This window comes from Bufo gargarizans, chromosome 5, assembly GCF_014858855.1.
Source record: "Bufo gargarizans isolate SCDJY-AF-19 chromosome 5, ASM1485885v1, whole genome shotgun sequence".
Classification (NCBI taxonomy): domain Eukaryota; kingdom Metazoa; phylum Chordata; class Amphibia; order Anura; family Bufonidae; genus Bufo; species Bufo gargarizans.
This window is the reverse complement of record NC_058084.1, coordinates 134,631,333-134,652,217: the sequence shown is the minus strand read 5'-3', so window position 1 is coordinate 134,652,217 and position 20,885 is coordinate 134,631,333. Positions and strand designations below refer to the sequence as shown.

At 44.9% G+C, this 20,885-nt stretch overlaps 1 protein-coding gene across 1 annotated transcript; it reads left to right on the top strand.

Moving 5' to 3' along the window:
- The first annotated feature begins 1,338 nt into the window (after positions 1 to 1,338).
- RIOK3 (RIO kinase 3) lies at positions 1,339 to 17,161 on the top strand. Its single transcript, XM_044294694.1, has 13 exons — positions 1,339 to 1,723; positions 4,687 to 4,808; positions 5,778 to 5,923; positions 6,010 to 6,117; positions 7,680 to 7,789; positions 9,934 to 10,077; positions 10,157 to 10,284; positions 12,278 to 12,460; positions 13,320 to 13,479; positions 13,891 to 13,971; positions 14,336 to 14,425; positions 15,519 to 15,626; positions 16,447 to 17,161. Exons 1-13 carry the CDS (start codon positions 1,685 to 1,687, stop codon positions 16,552 to 16,554), a joined length of 1,527 nt encoding a protein of 508 aa, XP_044150629.1. The 5' UTR covers positions 1,339 to 1,684; the 3' UTR covers positions 16,555 to 17,161.
- Positions 17,162 to 20,885: the final 3,724 nt, after the last annotated feature.

The following is a 20,885-nucleotide window of genomic DNA, read 5'->3' as shown; positions in this document are numbered from 1 at the left end:
CCGGGGCAAGCTCATTTTTATCAAATCACATAGGGCTCCCTATCCTACTCTCATATTCAAGTACCAGCCAGCATACAAAAGAGGATTGGTACAGGCAGAAAAGTTCAAACAGGTACATATATATATGTATATATATATATATATATATAATAAAGTCCGCAGCACTCCTTGAAGTAAAAAAATGTGTAGTTTATTTACACGTCAAAAAATAGACAATCTATAGACAGTCTATTTTTTGACATGTGTGAATAAACTACACATTTTTTTACTTCAAGGAGTGCTGCGGACTTTCTTTATTATTTACCCGTCCTGGATCGAGGGACTACCGCGGGCACCATATAATCAGCTCTGCATGTGTAGGAGTGCTGCCTAAACTTTACTATGTATATATATATATATATATATATATACACACGTTTACCTCTGCTTATGGTATTGTAGGAAGTGTGGAGTATTGTCGCACGGAACCATATTAGGCTACTTTCACACTAGCGTTCGGGTGTCCGCTCGTGAGCTCCGTTTGAAGGAGCTCACGAGCGGACCCGAACGCCTCCGTCCAGCCCTGATGCAGTCTGAATGGATGCGGATCCGCTCAGACTGCATCAGTCTGGCGGCGTTCAGCCTCCGCTCCGCTCGCCTCCGCACGGACAGGCGGACAGCTGAACGCTGCTTGCAGCGTTCGGGTGTCCGCCTGGCCGTGCGGATCCGTTCAGACTTACAATGTAAGTCAATGGGAACGGATCCGCTTGAAGATGTCACCATATGGCTCAATCTTCAAGCGGATCCGTCCCCCATTGACTTTACATTGAAAGTCTGAACGGATCTGCGCAGGCTACTTGCGCACTTGCGAATTTTTTTAAAGTTATTAATGCAGACGGATCCGTACTGAACGGAGCGCAAGTGTGAAAGTAGCCTTATTGATATTAGTTTTCCTGCATTTTGCAGGAGTGGCGGTACTGCTGCGGTACCGCAGCGTCAGTGACAGGTCATAGAGGATAAAAGCGCTAGTGTGATAAAGCTCTTAAATGTCCAACCCTGCCTGAACATAGCCTGAGGAGACGGCTGCACTAGAGAACATGGAGATATATATAACAACATAAACAGGCAGCCATTTTTCTGAAGACTTACATTAGTCCTCACAGTGTATGCCTTTCTAAAAAGAACTGAAGAACCTATCACTAGCACGGTGCTCCCGCGTGGACCCCTGCACTACATGATACCCTGACCAGTACAGAGCTGTGTATGCAGACTGCACCCAGTGAATACGTTTTCCCTCTAGCGACGGCGTTCCTGGGCGATGAGAGAATGATTACGTCATGGCTTTGACAGTCACGTGTCCCGGCTGAGGGCGGGTCTGGGTTTGCAGTTCCCAGCAGGCACCGCGCTGTTTGGTGAGACACCGGTAGGAGAGGAAGGGCTGAGCACAGTGAAGCTGAAGAGCTGACAGTCGACTGTTCGTTGCTGAAGAGCCCCCGGGAGAAGCTTGTAGTCGGTTACCGAGCAGAGCTCCGCGTGATAATCTAGTGTTACCCACACACAGGCTCCTCCTCTTATCTCAGGCCCTACCTCCGGCTACCTGGCAAGTCCGGGCACATCCCGCTCTTCAGCAACCGTCCGTCGTGCTCACCCCGTGTCAGCCGCACTGGCCTCTCCGTCCAGCACCTGCCCGAGCCTGAATGAGAAGATGGAGCAAGTGGGGATCATAGCACCGGGAGCCCGGCCGGTGAGTGACAGGGGCCCGGGCGGGAAGGGAACCGGGCATCAGCTTTATGATCCAAGAAGGCAGCTTTAGAATCATGGCGGCCGGAGAAGAGTCCTGACTGTCAGTCATCAGCAGGTGGGCGGCGGACTCTGCTCCAGGCCGGGGCTGTGACGATTATGCTGCTGGTTCTTGGTCACTACTTACTGTAAGGACGCTGAGATCGGTTTGTCTGTCACCACTATGCTGTCCTCATGAGCTGCTGACAGCTTCCCTTTAAGGGGAACCTGTCACGGGATTTTGTGTATAGAGCTGAGGACATGGGTTGCTAGATGGCCGCTAGCACATCCACAATACCCAGTCCCCATAGCTCTGTGTGCTTTTTATTGTGTAAAAAAACCCCGATTTGATACATATGCAAATTAACCTGGGTTGAGTCCTGTCCCTGACTCATCTCACGTACAGGACTGGTCTCAGGTTAATTTGCATATGTATCAAATCGTTTTCTTGTTTTTTTTTAACAATAAAAGCACACAGAGCTATGGGGACTGGGTATTGCCGATGTGCTAGCAGCCATCTAGCAACCCATGTCCTCAGCTCTATACACAAAATCCCGGTGACAGGTTCCCTTTAAAGGGGCCATTCAGTCCTTTAAAACTGACAGCCTACCCTTAGGTCATCAATGATCGATTGTGGGGGTCCAGCTCTTGGCACCACCACTGATCCACACTGAGGATGGGGATCATGTAATCGGGCTGGTTCTTGCACTTTATGATGACTTCCTGGTATCTGTGATTAAAGGGGTTGTCTTACCTCGGACACTGGGGGCATATCGCTAGGATAAAAGCCCCCAATATCTGATAGGTGGGACCCTCCCTATCTTTAAAACGGAGCTGGCAAAGTGAAGGAGGCTGCACTGCGCATGCACGGCCGCCCTCCATTCATTCTTGGGAGCGCCTATAGTTTTGGCTGTCCCATTGAAACTAATGGAGGGCGCACTGCGCAAGCACAGCCACCGCTCCATTTGCTTCTATGGGGTTTACAGAAATGGCTCAGCCAGTGCTCGGCTATTTTTGGCAGTCCCATAGAAGTGAATAGGACCCACACCTATCAGATGGGTTCATATCCTAGCAATATGTCCCCAGTGTCTGAGGTGATAGAACGTCTTTAATGTCTGGTGAATGTGCTGTCATATACACTGTGCATGCAATGTGACCCGAGCCGTGGCAAGACTTTACTGTCACAGTAAATGCTGTCAGGGCGCTGGTCACATGACGCAGCTGAGGATCAGAAGAAAGGTTATAACTCACAAATAGTCTCTGGTAAGAAAATTACCTTCGTTACAGATTACATCATTTACATTTCTAGCAGGTCAGAGAATAAAACATTTTGTGGGGGTGGTGCTACTTTAATATGGGAAAGCGGACAACCCCTTTAAGCTGCCATACACATTAGATCAATGTCAGGCTAAAGGTCAACTATCTAATGGTAGTTAGTGGAGCCATGGCCAGTGAGACCCAGTCACTCTACTAGTTATTACTAGGGAGTATTGTTTTGCTTCCCCTATTCAGCTGGGCCAGTTGCCCTTTCCACCAGTTATGATAAATCTCCCCAGATTGTCGTGTGTGACGTGATTGCACGGAGGTGACGTTTCTTCTCTTTAGGAAAAACCCCGTCCTTAATGACTCTGAGTCACTACTGCTTTGTGTACACAGTGCAGATTAGATAGCTGTCACTGGAGACTTTGGACTGCCCTGCCCCCACACCATGCAGTGCCTGCTATTCATACAGCTGATGGGCGGGGGTGCCGGGTGTCGGACCCCTGCCGACCTGATATTGATGACCTATCCTGAGGATAGGTCATCACTATAGAAAGCCCGGACAACCCCTTTAATATGCATAAGGGAAGCTACACTTCTTGGTAATTCTTGATTCGCCAAAGGTTTTCTGGCACGTGAATACCTAATATATTCTCCGAGGAGCCACGTAACTCTGACCTTTGATATATCTTCACAAAAAATATATATATTGGCCATAGAGTATCAAAACCTAACACTTGCACCACTTAGGCACGCTATATATACACATCTACTCCCTGTTTTTTATGGGGACGAGCTCTGTTTGTTTGATTCGGCACAAAACTCACACGAACGGAGCCGACCAGACCTATTGACTATAATGGAGTCCATTCGGGTGCCCACCTTTTTGGTGGAATCTGCAATGGAAGCCCTGATTAGAGCCTCCCTAATGGGGTTGTCTTTCAGATCCATTACACACTACAATCGTTGTGGTTGGCAGACAGATATTCCGGCAGAGAAGACCTTTTCAAACAGATCAATTGGTCATTTCCGCACACCAGTTTAGATTGGTATTGGCCTGGTCAGATATCTGGGTGTAAAGGGTCAATAGCTTTATTTAGTGAAGCCGGACATACACTGGAGATTTTGGACAGCTGAAAAGGCCAGCTTGGACTATATTCTGCTGGCTGTCCACTCTTTTTCTGACCTGAACAAACGTGACCGATCCCATTGGGGGCTGTATTTGAAAAGTCATTCAGGCCGACAGATCTGCATCCCACCAGTGACAGCTCGGTCTAGGCCACAGATTGCAGTAGAAATAAATCACTGATTCGACATTTTAACTTGCGGCATGGCCGTCCATGATGACAGTATTCACCAACCAACCAGCCATAAATGGCAGGACAGAGAGATGAGAAAAAGAGCAAACAGCAGGTGGCGCTATACAGATAGATTTCAGTGACTAACTCAGTGGCTATACAACATTTCTAATTACATGCAATTACAAAAGTTTTCAGATCCAGGTGCTGGTTTGAAAACTGTAGAATGTTTTTTTTCATGTGACAACCCCTTTAAGTGAATTGTATTGAGTGAGTTATGTAGATTATTGCCTTAGATTTGTGTAGAGCTAATGTAGATACGCGAGCCGATGCTTCTCAATTTGTGCATAAACATTATTTTCCTTTATAGAGCCCATGGGGTTTACCTGCAGAACCTGCGACCCAGTGCTCACTGGCAGATGTCATGAGTGAGGAGCTTGCCAGAGAGCTGCAGCTGGAAGAACAGAGCCACGTGTCCCCACCAGAAATAATGTAAGTCCAGCCTTGAGAGTGCCTACAAGTCAGACACAACCCAGACATACCCATCATTTCGCCCAGACATACCCATCATTTCGCCCAGACATACCCATCATTTCGCCCAGACATACCCATCATTTCGCCCAGACATACCCATCATTTCGCCCAGACATACCCATCATTTCGCCCAGACATACCCATCATTTCGCCCAGACATACCCATCATTTCGCCCAGACATACCCATCATTTCGCCCAGACATACCCATCATTTCGCCCAGACATACCCATCATTTCGCCCAGACATACCCATCATTTCGCCCAGACATACCCATCATTTCGCCCAGACATACCCATCATTTCGCCCAGACATACCCATCATTTCGCCCAGACATACCCATCATTTCGCCCAGACATACCCATCATTTCGCCCAGACATACCCATCATTTCGCCCAGACATACCCATCATTTCGCCCAGACATACCCATCATTTCGCCCAGACATACCCATCATTTCGCCCAGACATACCCATCATTTCGCCCAGACATACCCATCATTTCGCCCAGACATACCCATCATTTCGCCCAGACATACCCATCATTTCGCCCAGACATACCCATCATTTCGCCCAGACATACCCATCATTTCGCCCAGACATACCCATCATTTCGCCCAGACATACCCATCATTTCGCCCAGACATACCCCCTGATGTTAGCATGAACTGCTCCGATGCTCAAGTCAGTGGGGGCAGCCTGGGTGAAAATGGGGATATGTCCGGGTTCAGCTCTGTACCTGGACAACCCCTTTAAGGGCCCCGTTTACTAGGGGTCCATTATAGACAGAGCTTGGGCCCATTGGAGGATTCTCTGGTGTTCTGGTGGGCCAGTCCGACCCTGGTTGGGGCTGTGACTAAATTGAATCCTCTTGGTTATATTGTTGACCTGATGGGTGCTAATGGCTGCCTGCGCTTTATCCCCCTGTAGCTGTGATGACGGGGCTTTCATAACTGCCGAGAACGTTGATACCTCCAGTGATGAAGTATTGGCTCAGATGCTGCAGATGCAGTTTGACAAGGAATACGACGCCCAACTGAGCAGAGAGGAGAAGAAATTTAACGGTGACAGTAAAGGTGAGGAGACGCAGGCTGCTGTGCCAGCAGAGATAGATAAACGGCCCAGGCGGCTATTACAATGACTGGACTCTTTCTCGCCCTAGTTTCAATCTCTTTTGAAAACTACCGAAAGGTGCACCCTTGTGAAGACAGTGAGAGTTCAGAAGACGAAGTGGATTGGCAGGACACCCGCCATGACCCCTACAAAGCTGGTAAGAGGCAATATATTCTTCTGGCCCACCTTGAAGAATAACTGCAAGCAATGCGGGAGACTTATCAAGACCAGCATACCCATACGCCAGTCTTGATCTCCCTGAGGTGTACCTAATTTATAGAGAGGCAGAGGCCTCTTAATAAACTAGGCGCATCTCTGCCCTGCCGTGTGCCAGAAACGGAAGTCTACACCAGCCAGGGGCCAGTGCAGACTTCAGCTATAACTTACGGCATAGTAAATCCGGTGGGCCGAGTGATGCCCCACCCCCTTTTCTTCGCCCCTTCAGAAAAGTGGCAAGGAGCCTAAAAAGTCACAAATTTTGGTACACATATGGCGAGCATTATAATGTGCGACTTTTATACATCACAATAGGGGCTTTAAAGGGCTTAGTCGATGTCCCGTATTTTTTTCTTTTTTTTTCTTTTTCTTTAGTGATGCACCTTATGCTGTGTGCCAGGCAAGAACTAGTAAAATTCAGCTCTTTCTAAGTTTAGGATGTCTTATGTGTATGGGCTTCCTGACTACCAACAGCAAATATCGTGGTAAAAAGGGATCAAACATGTTGCATTTCAACATCCCCAATTCTTTGGCGCCAGAGCGATACTGCTGGCAGAGGTTTATTCTCTGCTCCCTATTGTAATAAACGTGTACGATTAGTCAGTCTTGCATATTTAGGGTGGAATCGAGTGAAATGCTTGTGTATGACCAGGTTTGAGGCCCCTTTACATGGGCCAGTTATCAGGAAAGCACACTTGTTGGTCAGCATTAGGCCTTTTGCACTTGAACGTGTGCGCCCCGTGGCCGTACTGTGGACCGCATTTGCAGATCCGTAATATACAGGCACCATTCCGTATGCATTCCGCATCACGGATGCGGACCTATTCACTTCAATGGGTCCGCAAATCCGGAGATGCGTAACGTAAGCACGGAACGGAGCCCTACGGAGTGCTTCCGTGGGCTTTTGTCCCGTACTTCCGTTCCGCAAAAAGATAGGACATGTTCTATCTTTTTGCGGAGCGGCCGGATCGCAGACCCATTAAAGTGAATAGGTCCGCGATCCGCTGCGGCTGCCCCACGGTGGGTGTTCGGACACGGGGCACACAAGTTTGTGTGCAAGAGGCCTTAATGTGTCTGCAATCGCCTTACAAACATTTGGTTGATCCAATTGCTTGTGCCTCATCTCATTGTCAGCAGCACATTGCCCTGTGCAGCCAACTCTTCATTCTTATGGGAACGAACAAACACAGTAGCGATCATTCATCCCCATACAGTGAGGCCTGTATATGCAGCTAGCCAGTGGGCACTGATTGGGAATGGACGTTCATTACCGATCGTTGTCCACTCTATCATCCTAGATAAATAGGGATTTGCAGCCTAAAAAACTATTTGTTCTTATGGGGACAAACAAACACAATAGTGATCATTCATCCTAATACATTGGGGATAATCTGCTGATCATTGACCACTCTATCAGCCGGTGTAAAAGGGCTCTGCTCATAAGATCACTTTCGGGGAAAAAATGAGACAAACCTTTTACTGGCCAATTCTTTTTGTCTGTAGATAAGCCCACCACCACACCAAAGAAAGGGTTCATAGGAAAAGGCAAGGACATAACAACAAAACATGATGAAGTGGTTTGTGGGAGGAAGAACACTGCTCGCATGGAAAATGTAAGTATTTGTCTCGTAGTGTTCATAGACATATAGCTGGTGATTTTTATACTATGACTAGATTTCTAAAAAACTCACCTCTAAGCTTGACATATCCAGCGTTTTGTTCTGTATGAGAAGACATTTTCTCAATCTGATTTGTATATTGCAATTCTAGTATCAACTTTGAGACTTTTAAAGAAGAACTCCGGTCTCAGAAATTCTATATAGTGCAGCATGGGCTGTTATTATGCCTTTAAAGACTGGGCCAATTTTCATTTTTACAGTTTAGATTTTTCCTCCCCACATTCCAATAGCCGTAACTTTTTTATATTTTTCTGTTCACATAGCCATATGAGAGCTTTTTGCGGGACAAAATGCATTTTTTTATTTTTTTAAATGACACCATTTAATTTACCATGTTTTATATTGGAAAACAGGAAAAATTATTTGTGGAGTAAAATTGAAAAACAAAACACAATTCCGCCAAGGTTTTGACCTCACTGTGTTAAAAATGACATGAGATACCTATTCTGCTGCTCAATATTGTATCGTTTTTTATTGTTTTATTACTAAAATTGCCAATTGTACGTTTTAATTTATTTCTTCCCCCGTCCGTTATGGCATTCACCGCACAGGAAAATTTTAAGATATTTTAGTAGTTCAGACATTTTCAAAAGTGGCGATACCTTTATGTGTTTATTTTTTTATTGTTTATATATGTTTATATGGAAAATTGGGAAAGCGAGGTGATTTTAAACTTTTATTATTTTTCATTTTTTGTTTATACTTTCCTTCTTAGGGCTCTTTCACACCTGCGTTATTGTCTTCCGGCATAGAGTTCCGTCGTCGGGGCTCTATGCTGGAAGAATCCTGATCAGGATTATCCTAATGCATTCTGAATGGAGTGAAATCCGTTCAGGATGCATCAGGATGTCTTCAGTTCCGGAACGGAAAGTTTTTTGGCCGGAGAAAATACCGCAGCATGCTGCGCTTTTTGCACCGGCCAAAAATCCTGAAGACTTGCCGCACGGCCGGATCCGGAATTAATGCCCATTGAAGCGCATTGCCGGATCCGACGTTTAGCTTTTTTAGAGTGGTTACCATGGCTGCCAGGACGCTAAAGTCCCGGCAGCCATGGTAAAGGGGAGCGTGGGAGCAGTATACTTACCATCCGTGCGGCTCCCGGGGCGCCCCAGGCGCATGGATCACGTGATCGCATGGCACGTCATCCATGCGCATGGGGCGCTCTGACGTCACTCTGGAGCGCCCCGGGAGCCGCGCGGACTGTAAGTATACCGCTTCCCCGCTCCTAATATGGCAACTAGGACTTTAATATTAAATTACTATGGGTGCCATAGTAACACTGAAGGCATTTTGAAGACGGATCCGTCTTCAAATGCTTTCAGTACACTTGCGTTTTTCCGGATCCGGCGTGTAATTCCGGCAAGTGGAGTACACGCCGGATCCGGACAGCGCAAGTGTGAAAGAGGCCTTAGTTAAAGGGGTATTCCGATAGGTAAAAGTTATTCCCCTATCCACAGGATAGGGTATAACTATCAGATCGGTGGGGGCCTACTGCTGGAACCCCCCATCAATCACGAGAATGGGGGGGCCGATACCCCCTGCCGTATTATACAGCTGGCACCCACCGCGTATGTAGTGGGCTCACCGCAGCAGCCTGCTCCATACAATTGCGGGCTCGTAATAGAGAACAGAGTTTGGTGGAAAGGAGTCTGAGAGCTGCTTGGTGGGGTTTGAAACGGGATGATTAGTGTTGAGCGAACTTGTGTTTTAAATTCGGCGTCTAAAGTTCGGGTTATCGAAGAACCGCGTTATGGATTCCGCTATCACGGACCATAACGGAATTTAGAATCCATAACATGATTCTTCGATAACCCGAACTTTAGACGCTGAACCTAAAACACAAGTTTGCTCAACACTAGTGATGATGTAGTCCTGTAGTTCACAGGGCGTCAGCCACACAGGAGAGATGGACCACCTGTTTCACGTGACCAGATCCTAATTAAAGCATTGAATGTATGGATGCAACTGAGCTAGGATGAAACAAAAACACTGCTAGAATATTCCTGGTGAGGTAGCATTATGTATGCAAAAAATACATTGCCGGAGTGCTTCTTTAACCTAAAATCTGTCTTTTCTAGTTTACTCCAGAGTTTCAGGTCGGAGATGGAATTGGAATGGACTTAAAACTGTCCAACCAAGTTTTTAATGTGTTGAAGCAGCACTCGATTTCTGAACAGCGTAAGAGTGCCAGACTGCATGACAAGAAGGAAGTCTCCACTGCTGTAAGTAGGCCTGTCTATGTCACTGGCGTCTACTTTCTATGGCTGCTTTACTGCATTCACCTTCTGTTTTATGCTACAGGAGAAAGTAGTGGACCCAAAGACCAGACTGCTCTTATATAAGATGGTGAATGCTGGGGTTCTGGATACCATCAACGGCTGTGTGAGCACTGGGAAAGAGTCTGTTGTTTTTCATGCAAATGGGGGAAGGTAAGTTGCCATGATTCTGAGTAGCTTCTTTAACTCAATCCCCTTGCATGCATTTTGGGCATTAGTGGCAAAGTGTTTTTATTATTATTATTATTATTATATATATTTTTTTTTTTTGATTCCCTTCCAAGAGCTATAACTTTTATTTTTCTGATGTTACAGCTGTATGAGGGATTGTTTTTTTTTTTTGTTTTTTTAGTGGGACAAGTAGTAGTTTTTAATGGCAATATTTTGGTGGAAACATTTTTTTTTTTAATAAAACTTTTTTTTTAACTTCTTTATAAATATTCAGTAGTCCCATAAGGAGACTTTAGTAGGCAATCTTTTGATCAGTTCCATAATACAATTGTATTGCTTGTGCAATGTATTATTCTGTCAGTGCCATATTGACATCCACCAGCAGGCTGCGCCAGAGAGTCAAGGCTGGGGGCCTTCATTGCCTTAAAGGGAACCTGTCATCAACTTTATGCTGACCGTACCGAGGGCAGTATAAATTAGTGACAGAAATGCTGATGTCAGCGGTGTGTCACACATCAGCTAAAAGTAAGTGGCTGCCGAGAACCAGCATCATAATCATTGCAGCCCAGGCCTTGAGAAGAGTCACATCTACCTGAGAAGAGTCCTGGTGATACATAATCTCCTGCTCTCCTGTCCATCTGCTGATGATTGGCAGTTCTCTCCTACAGAAAAAGGGAGAACACTAGGTAGAAGCCTGTCAGTCATCAGCAGGTGGGCAGGAGAGCAGGAATTCATGAATAACCAGGACTCTTCTCAGGTGGCCGGGACTCTTCTCAAGGCCTGGGCTGTAATGATTATGATGCTGGTTCTCAGCAACCACTTACTTTTAGCTGACGAGTGACACACCGCTGACATCAGCATTTCTGTCACTAGTTTAGTACTACAGTACGGTCAGCATAAAGTGGATGACGGGTTCCCTTTAAGCTGCTATGTCAATACATCAGCACCCCGCGATCTTATGTGTGGGAGATAGGGATTGTGCTCCTTCTGTAACCATATAGATGCCACTGCTGGTATTGACCGCATCATCTAAGGGGTTAAAAGACCCGGATTGGCGCTTCTGCCAGTCTGTTAGAGCAGGGCCCGGTTCTCCTGAACCATCCGTGCAGTGCATGTTCTTAGCCGTCGTAGAAAGCTGGTGGTCTAGGAATAAGGCCCACAAATGACCGGTGGTCAGGGGCTATATATGTATGGTTACATAGATCTTTGCATTAAATAGCAGGATTACAATGACAAATTAAACCAATATTATATAGCTGGAGGCAGATAACACAGAATCACACCATTAACTATAGGTGATGGTCACAGGTCACCCCCTTGCTGAATAATGACCTCAACACAGGTCTCAGAGCATGCTAACAAAACTGTCCCATAGGAGTCTTCTCCAGACTACAGGTTCCTATGGTCCATGTGGTAAAGCATATCTCTGAACGCTGTTAACAGCAGCTCAGGCAAGATGGCTGCCCCATAATCATGTACAGAAAATAATACAGTAGGAAAATAAAATGGATTACAGAACTGTCAGTATCTGGTTTTAATTAGCAAAAAATATAGGCGAGAGATTCTCTTTTCTTACAGACGTGTTCATATCTTGGTGTTGTAGTAAGGGCCGATGAAATGGGCTGAAGTTGCTTTATATTTAATGTTCTAATCCTAGACCAGGGATCAGCAACCTTTGGGACTCCATCTGCTGTAATCCTACAACTCCCAGCATGCACACTGTGCTCAGATGTTCTTGTAACTACCATAGAAGTGAATGGAGCATTCTGGGAGTTGTAGTTTCAGACAAGCTGGCGTGCCGGAGGTTGCTGATCCCTGGCCTAGAGGGAAGTGTCTGATAATTGATGATTACTTTAGTTTTTATAGGTGAGTGAGACTAGATAGGCATTTTATGCGAGTATACCCTTGAACCTAAGATAGGGTTGTTGTCATCTAATGATAGATTTGTAATGTATCTTTTTCTTTTCCTATTTAGTATGGAAGATCATGAAGTGCCTTCTGAATGTGCCCTCAAGGTATTCAAGACCACCCTAAATGAGTTCAAGAATCGGGATAAATACATCAAGGATGACTATAGATTCAAGGATCGCTTCAGCAAGCTCAATCCACGTAAAATTATTCGCATGTGGGCAGAAAAGGAAAAGCATAACCTGAAGAGGTAAGACCGTTTATAAAACCTGTGGAAAAAAAGTGCTGTAGGCAGCAACTTGCTATGTTTGAACATGCATAGAGATAGTTGTCAGTCCCAGAGGAGGACAACCCTCCGGACTTATAAGCATAGAGAGCAGGGATTTCAATGAATTAATGACTAGTTATACTGAATCTCTTCCAAACAGTTATGTAATGTTAAAGGGTTTGTGCAGTACTACAGTATTGATGACCTGTCCGTAGGATAGGTTATCAATATCAGATTGGTTGGATTCTGACTCCTGGTATCCCCGCAGATCACCTGTTCAGAGGTAGCGGCGCTCGTACAAGCGCTCCCTCCTCTGCCGTGGCGGAGCGGTATCATTACAAGGAGACGCACAAGTAAAGCCTCATTCACACATCAATGTCCGTGCTCAAATCCGTGAGAAGGTAGTCGGTAATGCATCCGTAAAGCTGTCCGTGAAGGATCCATGTTGGGTCTGTGTGCCATCCGTGTTTCACTGAACAGCTGAAAAATAACTTTCAAAGCATCTCTTCTTAACGTGTTGCATCCATGGTTTTCACAGATCCATAGACTAATGGACGTGATGGATCCGTGAACACGGGCAAAATAGAGTATGCATCCGTGCTAAAAACACAGACCCGTGGACAGTGCTAAAACACTGATGTCTGAATACACACATTTAAAATAAATGAGGACGTGTGCTGCCCATGGAGAACACGTACAGCACACGTCTGGGACGTGTGAATGAGGCTTAATTATGAAGAGAGCGCGGTCAGACCCCCGCTGATCTGATGATAGGTCATCAATATTGTGTGTGTGTGTGTGTGTATATAATATATATATTAAACATTTTCTATTTACACAGAATGGAAAAGGCTGGTATTCCTTGTCCAGCAGTTGTCATGTTAAAGAAGCATATTCTGGTCATGTCCTTCATTGGGAAGGACCAGATACCCGCTCCCACACTAAAAGAAGCCAAACTGAGCCTGGAGGACTCCAAAGCTGCCTATTACCAGGTTCTCACTGTAAGTAACTAGTTTGTATCTGTTCTTTCAGACTTTTGTTGTACATAATAAAATGTACATTATAACCCGCTGGATGGTTACTGCAGTCTAGACAAAATTCTGCTTCAAAAGTGCAGTGAAAAATAAATCACAAGGTATAGAAAAAAAATCTATAAAGATGAAATGGTATAAGGGGAAGTTGTGGAAGCCCCAAGGACGTTTGTCAGGTTTTAACATTTGCATTGAAAGGAATGAAATCTTCTTCTGCAAAATAAGTCCATGCAGATTGTTCACGTTTCGCAGTACGGACGCTGTTTTCTAATATTCCCTTGGCCTAGTTAATCTCTGTCAGCGGAACTATTTTAGCCTTTCATAAAATTTAGATTATGTACAGTCTCCGCGCCCTAATTATTTCTTATTCTTCTTTTCAAGATGATGAAGCAACTCTATGACAAGTGCAACCTTGTACACGCCGATCTGAGCGAATATAACATGTTGTGGCATGATGGGAAGGTAACTACACTGTGGTTCAGTAAAATGGCTTCATTTTTTAGAAATAGATATTTATGTTTAGCCTTCACGTGTCGGGCTGTTTTATGTGGTTTCAGCTCCTTTTGTGATGCCCCAGTGATCGGACAATGGTTACTAATTTAAATGCATTACTAGTACCATTATATGAATATGACTGGCATAGCCTAAGTACATCGTGATTTACGAACATGCATCCATTTATAAGGGCGCTATTGCATGCGTGTGGCCGAGCAACAGCACAGGGGTCACAGCTGAAGGAGTAATCGCGATCTAGTTGCCACGGCTCGGCCACATGTGTAAAGCATCCTTCGTGCTAAAACGTAATACAAAACTCCTTTCTTGGCAGGTGTGGCTGATTGATGTGAGTCAGTCCGTGGAGCCCACTCACCCCCATGGGCTGGAGTTTCTGTACAGAGACTGTAGGAATGTTTCCCAGGTAAGGAAGGGCTGAAATGGAACAGTTATTGATTTGGGCAAGAAATACACTGTAAATTCATCGGGGTTTTCCAGAAGTTTACGATGGCTGTCTTATCCTTAGAATAGGTCATCAATAGTCATGAGCGAATCGATTCTAAAAGTCAATCCAGATTTTTCAAAACGTTTGGATTCTAATGAACCAGAATTTTTTGTGATTTGATTCGGGAGGAGAGAGAGAGAGCACTTGTCATTAGGATCAACCGAACAGGTCCAGAATCGCATTTTTAAGAAATTTGATGGTTATCCATATCATCAGGGGTCCAACTTCCACCCTCAATTATCAGGTCTCACCTGTCTCTAGAACAGACGTTTTTCGCATTGCCGTAAAAATGCATTTTAGTGTCTGTTTTGGGACTGCATTGGGCCCATACTGAACTTTTTTTCCTCCGATTTCATATGAAAGTTGAATCGTTTTTCTTTTTCTCATGGATTCCTAATAAATCTCACCCCAGTGAACCTATGTTCAGTATTAGTGTATGTGCACCTTATGAGTATTGTTAGTGCAGTGTATGATGTATCTGGTGTATTGTGCAGTCAATGCAGATCTATGTAGTTAACCTTTCAGAGCTGAACCCAGACATATCCCCATTTTCACCCAGGCAGCCTCCAGCAGTTCATGCTAAATCGGGCAGGGCAAAGGCATTTTCTGGAGTTCCCAACGAACCGGGCTCTCCATGGGGTTGCCAGGCGGAGGCTTCCGCCCAGCAGTGAGCCAAGTGACGTCACCGGCACTGATGGGCGGGCTTTAGCGCTGCCCTAGCCTGTAAAACGGCTAGGGCAGCGCTAAAGCCCGCCCATCAGATCCGGTGACGTCACCGAACACACTGCTGGGCAGAAGCCTCCGCCCGGCAGTGTGTCATGGTAAATAAAAGAGCCAGTGCAGGGGAGAGCATCGGAGCATTTTATCAGGGGGGCTGCCTGGGTGAAATTATGGGTATGTCTGGGTTCAGCTCTGAACCCGGACAACCCCTTTTTAATAATTCACATTGAAGATGTCCCCTTCACATCCACAGCTCTGCACTGTAATTACCTTTTTTTCCTCTCTTAAATAGTTCTTCCAGAAATGTGGTGTTTCGGAGACACCCAGTGAACGTGATCTTTTTAATATGGTGTCTGGGCTAGATATTGCATCCGACAATCAAGCAGACTTTATGGCAGAGGTAACTAATTTAACAATAAATACATTTTAATATAATGATTAATGGGAAAAGTTGTGCTTCCGCCGAAGTTGCACAAGTTGGTTTCCACTAGATGTAGTGCTCTATCCGAGGCGCAATGACTCTACGGGGAAAATCTCTACGGGCAGATGTCCACGGGCCCACCGAGCCCTCCTCGTGACCGCCAGCTGGATCCATAATGATCTCATGCTCTCAATAGTAATTAGTTCTAGGAGCATCAGGTACCTGTGCTCATGACTGTCAGCCACAGGGGCCCTACTGCATTCAGCTGTGTTAGTCCTCAGGACTGGGATACAGTTGAATACTGCAGCGGGGGTGCACTGGGGTATTGCTGGTCCCATCTACTTTTGTTGCCCCGCCTTCTGTAAGATTGGACCCCCCCCCCCCCCCCCCCTTATAGCATGGGGCCTCTTTTTGTTTTCATATCATGCCGCATATGACGGAGGATCTCCCATTTTAAAAAAATACTACACTGCTCTGTATATTTTTTTTTTCCTTGTTTACCTCAGACTAGTGTAATCTTAACTGTATGTTTGCCATAGAGCGTAGACGATTACACTCTTCTGTACAGCAAAAAAACATATACCAGTGTATACAAGCCTGACTGAGGTCTTTTAGCCTCCATTAGGTGAATCGGGGCCTATGGGTACGTTATATACCTGTGTCTTTCCCTGCACATTCTCATCATACACTGCAAATGCAGTGTGAATGACCTCTTAGAAAAAAAAAAAAAGTCACTGTTTTGTGCAGGATTTCTCTTGCAGTATACGGTCCTATGAAAGCCTTGCTTTTATCCCTTTAGATTGAAGCCCTGGAGAAGGCAAATGAAGACCATGTCCAGAATCATGGAAAGAAGATTTCAATGTTCCAGCAGGATGATGACGGCCCTCCGCCAATCTTTGATGAATAACCCCCGGTGCTACATTTGCATTACATAAAAGCACAAAAAAAATATGTTGACGAAAACTAGCCTGCTGTGTTCCTACAGCATTAATGCAGCGGTTAACGTCCCTGCCTAATGCCGGTTGGAATAGCTGAACCAGATCAGCGTGCACCCTAGAGAACACAACTCTCATTATGTTCTTGAACATAGTGAGACTGAGATGGCGCCAGCAGCAGAGCGCTGTGTGCGCGTTTCTATGCTTGGCTCCTCTACTTGATATTATGGTGCTGTTTCATCTTGAAGTAAAGGGATGAGTAGCGTGCTGTGCATTTAGGGTGGCTCGCGTACCAGTCTCTTAACTCTTCATTGACAGCAGATCTCAAGCTCGGCTGACTTTCAGTGAAGCAGTCTTTTAGCCGTGCTCAGATATGGACTAGGTGTAACATGAAATATTAAAGCATTTAGCTATGTTAACTGCATTGATTATGAAATGAAACGTGCGCTGAGGTGCAGGTAGCATTCTCATTCTTACATTGTGCTTAATGACCCTTTCATGTAGCATTCAGTCACTGTGTGGTGTTATTTGTGGATGAGGCCTGTAAGAATATGATGAATAAAAACCTTATAGTCCGATTGTCACTTTATTTTTATTACTGTACTGCAGTGTTGTTGCTGGGATCAATCATTTGACTTTTGGTAATGTATACCTTATTTCCCCCAAAAGTGGGGGGAAAATGGCAGTGCGACTTATGACTTGAATACTAGTGAGCGCTTCCATTTTGGAAGCCCTCAGTAGTACACAATAGGACCAGGGAGCAGCGAATACGTGATTCTTGTGCTGGCTGTACTCACCGCTCGCTGGTCAACTTCTGCTAGTGCCTACTATGACCTAATGCAGTCCCATGTCAGATCACTGTGCAGCAAGGCACCAGCAGAAGATGACAAGGGAGCGGTAAGTGCAGGAAGGTCACGCTGGATCTGCGAGTGGCAGTGCCCTCCAGGGCAGGAGAGGGGAGTTCATTTATTTATTTTATGTCTCATTGGAGGTCTGATGAAAAATATTATTTTTCTTATTTTCCTCCTCTAAAACCTGAGTGTGGGAAATATTGTAATAACATATTTGGTAATATACACTATAGCTATTATGATCACACCATATAAATATAAAGCACTTCAATGACAAGCTGAATTTGTCATGAAATGTTTTTTTTCCCCTGACATTATTATTAATGTTGAGTGAAGCATTCAAAGCGGAATTGGGTCCGATGTTTAGGAAAACTTAAATTCTAAACTGAATCTGAAGTTCCTTGTGGTTTGTGGAAACAAATAACTTTTCTTAAAATGGTGGGCGGCTGCACGTGTTAGAAAGTGAAAGTAACAGACAAACCCGGGAACACGAGATCACCCATAATGCGGTGCAGCCAGCTATCCCTCTGTGATCTCACAGGTAGGCAGTGTCACGTAAGTGATGTGGGAGGGAACACCACCCCGACAACAGGAGGGAAGGGAAAAGGAGCTAGGCCTCAAAGCTAGGGAAACTGACACCACCTATAGAAACCCTAATCCTATCCCGGAGTCCCTGCCTGCCGGAATCCTCTGCCGCAAGTGTAAAAGTACCCTTACACCTGTCACGTTAGAGACCCTGACAGACAGAGCCCTATGAAACGCAGATGCTATGCAGTCGCCGGCATTTTCCTGTGAGCTTAGCATAGGAGACACTCATTCACTAGGGACAGTGTTTCTGCAAACTTAGCAGAGTGCATCGCTGTGTGTATCACTGGGAGACTGAGTGCATTCTGGTGACTCCGTTTTGTTAAGTTTTGTCCCCATTGACAATGAATAGGCACAAAACGGAAGCGTTTCCCCCCGCTATTGAGCTCCTATGACAGATTTCGATAGCGGAAAGGGAAAGCGCAGGTGTGAAAGTAGCCCAAGTCCGGTTGCCTGGGGAAGCAGAAATATCGGTCAGACTATCAAATTAGTGATCCCTGAAGAAATGACAGCTTGTTTTTCTCCATGCATGTTAAAAAGGGTCGCTGTGTTTTCCCTCCCACCGGTGAAGTCAGAGGAGGACAGGGAATATGGTAATGACAGTTTTCATGACCACTTGCTGGAAACCAAGTCTGCCTCAAAATCTTTGTATTGAAATATCTTTTCGGGTATTCACCTTAGCAATTTCATATTACCTCCATCCACTCCGTCTGAGTGTCCCGCACACGTCCGTACCAAGCATGGCGGAGGTAATGGCAGGATGGATGGAGCTATCTAATTGCTCCCTGTTACTGAGCTGGGATCAATTTGACTTTGATACCGTAGAAGCATATACAGTTGTGTTCAAAATAATAGCAGTCAGACATCACTAACCTGATCAATCACTCTTTTTGGTAGAAATTGTATTTTTACATGGCAAATAATTTACTAGCAGGTGTAGTGGAGTAATAGAAATCCAACAGTCATGACATGCATGCTGCTGATTCTCTAATTCAATCACTTATTGAAAGGGGCATGTTCAAAATAAAGCAGTGTGGAGTTCAATTAGTGAGATCATTCATTCTTTGAAAAACAAGTGGCAATTATTGCCCTTATTTAAGGAAGGAAGGCAGCAAATGTTGTACATGCTGTTTACAGTGCATTTCTCTCTGAAATTCTGGGTTGTTCCGGACATTGTTCAGAAGAACATCGTACCTTGATTAAAAAGTAGATTGGTGAGGGGAAAATATATATAAAGAAGTGCAGAAATGATAGGCTGCTCAGCTAAAATAATCGCAAATGCTTTAAAATGGCAACCAAAACCTGAAAGACTCCATGCAACACAGATCTACAGCCGTTCTCAAACAGTGGTCATACAACTAAATACTAGTTCAGTGATTCAAAGGAAAGCAAAATCTTCAAACATTTTTCAGTTTAGGCTTCGTTCACACCAGTGTTCAGCCTTTCCGTTCTCCTGCTCCATTATAGGAGCAGAACGGAAAGGACGGATTGGGCACATAACTAAGCCGAGCGGAGCCTACGTACCCCATAGACTATAATGGGGTCCGTTAGGGTTACGCGCAGAAGATGATTTTGGAGCGGAGACGAAAGTTGTGCATGCAGGACTTTTGTCTCCGCTCCAAAATCATCTGAGCTTAAACCTAACGGACCCCATTATAGTCTATGGGGTCCGTAGGCTCCGCTCGGCTTAGTTATGTGCCCAATCCGTCCTTTCCGTTCTCCTGCTCCTATAATGGAGCAGGAGAACGGAAAGGCTGAACGCTGGTGTGAACGAAGCCTTATATAGTGAATGTTTGTTTGAGCTTGTAAAGAATACAAACACTGCTATTTTTTGAACAGTCAAATATTTACTTCATTTTTTATTTTATTTTTTAGTAACACAAAGTTCATATATTTTTCTACATGTTTTGATTTGGAATAGAATGTGTAGTGTTCCCACTCTGCATTTGTGTGTATGGAAATAAAAGCTATTGGAAGGATATTGAGCTTTATTCACTTTTTTTTTTTTTAAACACACTGCTATTATTTTGAACACAACTGTACATGGCCTGAGTCCCCAGGAGGAAGCACATGGCTCAAATATGGATTTGTCCATGTATTTTTTTGATGTATATTGCAATATGGGGGTCTCATGTGTGACCTCAGCTGGAAAGCACACTAGCCTTCTCCTGACACCTCTAATGGTTCTGGTCTGTGTCACGCTGGTATCTGACATCTTCACATTTCATATGTACAGCACTATGGAATGAATGGTGCTTAAATAATAATAATTTTATGATGGGGGGGGGGGGTCTCTGGTTTCTAAGAATCTTACTGGTTTTTATTGCTACAATCTCTGTCCTGGAAGGACATGGAAGAGGTGATGACCCCCTACAGGAATGTAAAGGGTGGGGTTGCCTACTCCTAACAATAATTTTGATATCTGGATCCCTCTATCTCCACAGTCCGTGGTAGCAGAATCCATAATGGAGTTCGTAGATAACCCGAACTTGAAAACACAAGTTTGCTGAACACTAATCGGTTCTGACCCGCACTTGGTCTTGGCTCACAATTACTGATCTGATTTCTAGGTCTGACTCGGTGAGGCATTAGACCTCGTTCACATTTCTATTTTTTTTTTTTTTAACTGACGTGCTGTCCATATTTCCTGACCATGGGTTAGTGAAAAAACCCGAGACATGCACTACTTTGGTCCATGATACGGATCAAACACGCCGATTGTAGTCTATGGGTCTATGAAAAAACACGGACGCATCCATGCTGTGATCACAGATTGTTGCCAGCAAATGCTCTTGAAATTTCGTCCTTGGATTACGGATGACACACGGATCAAACACTTTTTTTTATTTTTATGGACTTGACGTCAA

Excerpts from the sequence above, each read along its gene's own strand:
- RIOK3 (XM_044294694.1), top strand. The coding sequence starts at position 1,685 with ATGGAGCAAGTGGGGATCATAGCACCGGGAGCCCGGCCG. Across the intron at positions 4,809-5,777 it reads GTGTCCCCACCAGAAATAAT|CTGTGATGACGGGGCTTTCA; the intron begins GTAAGTCCAGCC and ends ATCCCCCTGTAG. Across the intron at positions 10,078-10,156 it reads AGAAGGAAGTCTCCACTGCT|GAGAAAGTAGTGGACCCAAA; the intron begins GTAAGTAGGCCT and ends TTTATGCTACAG.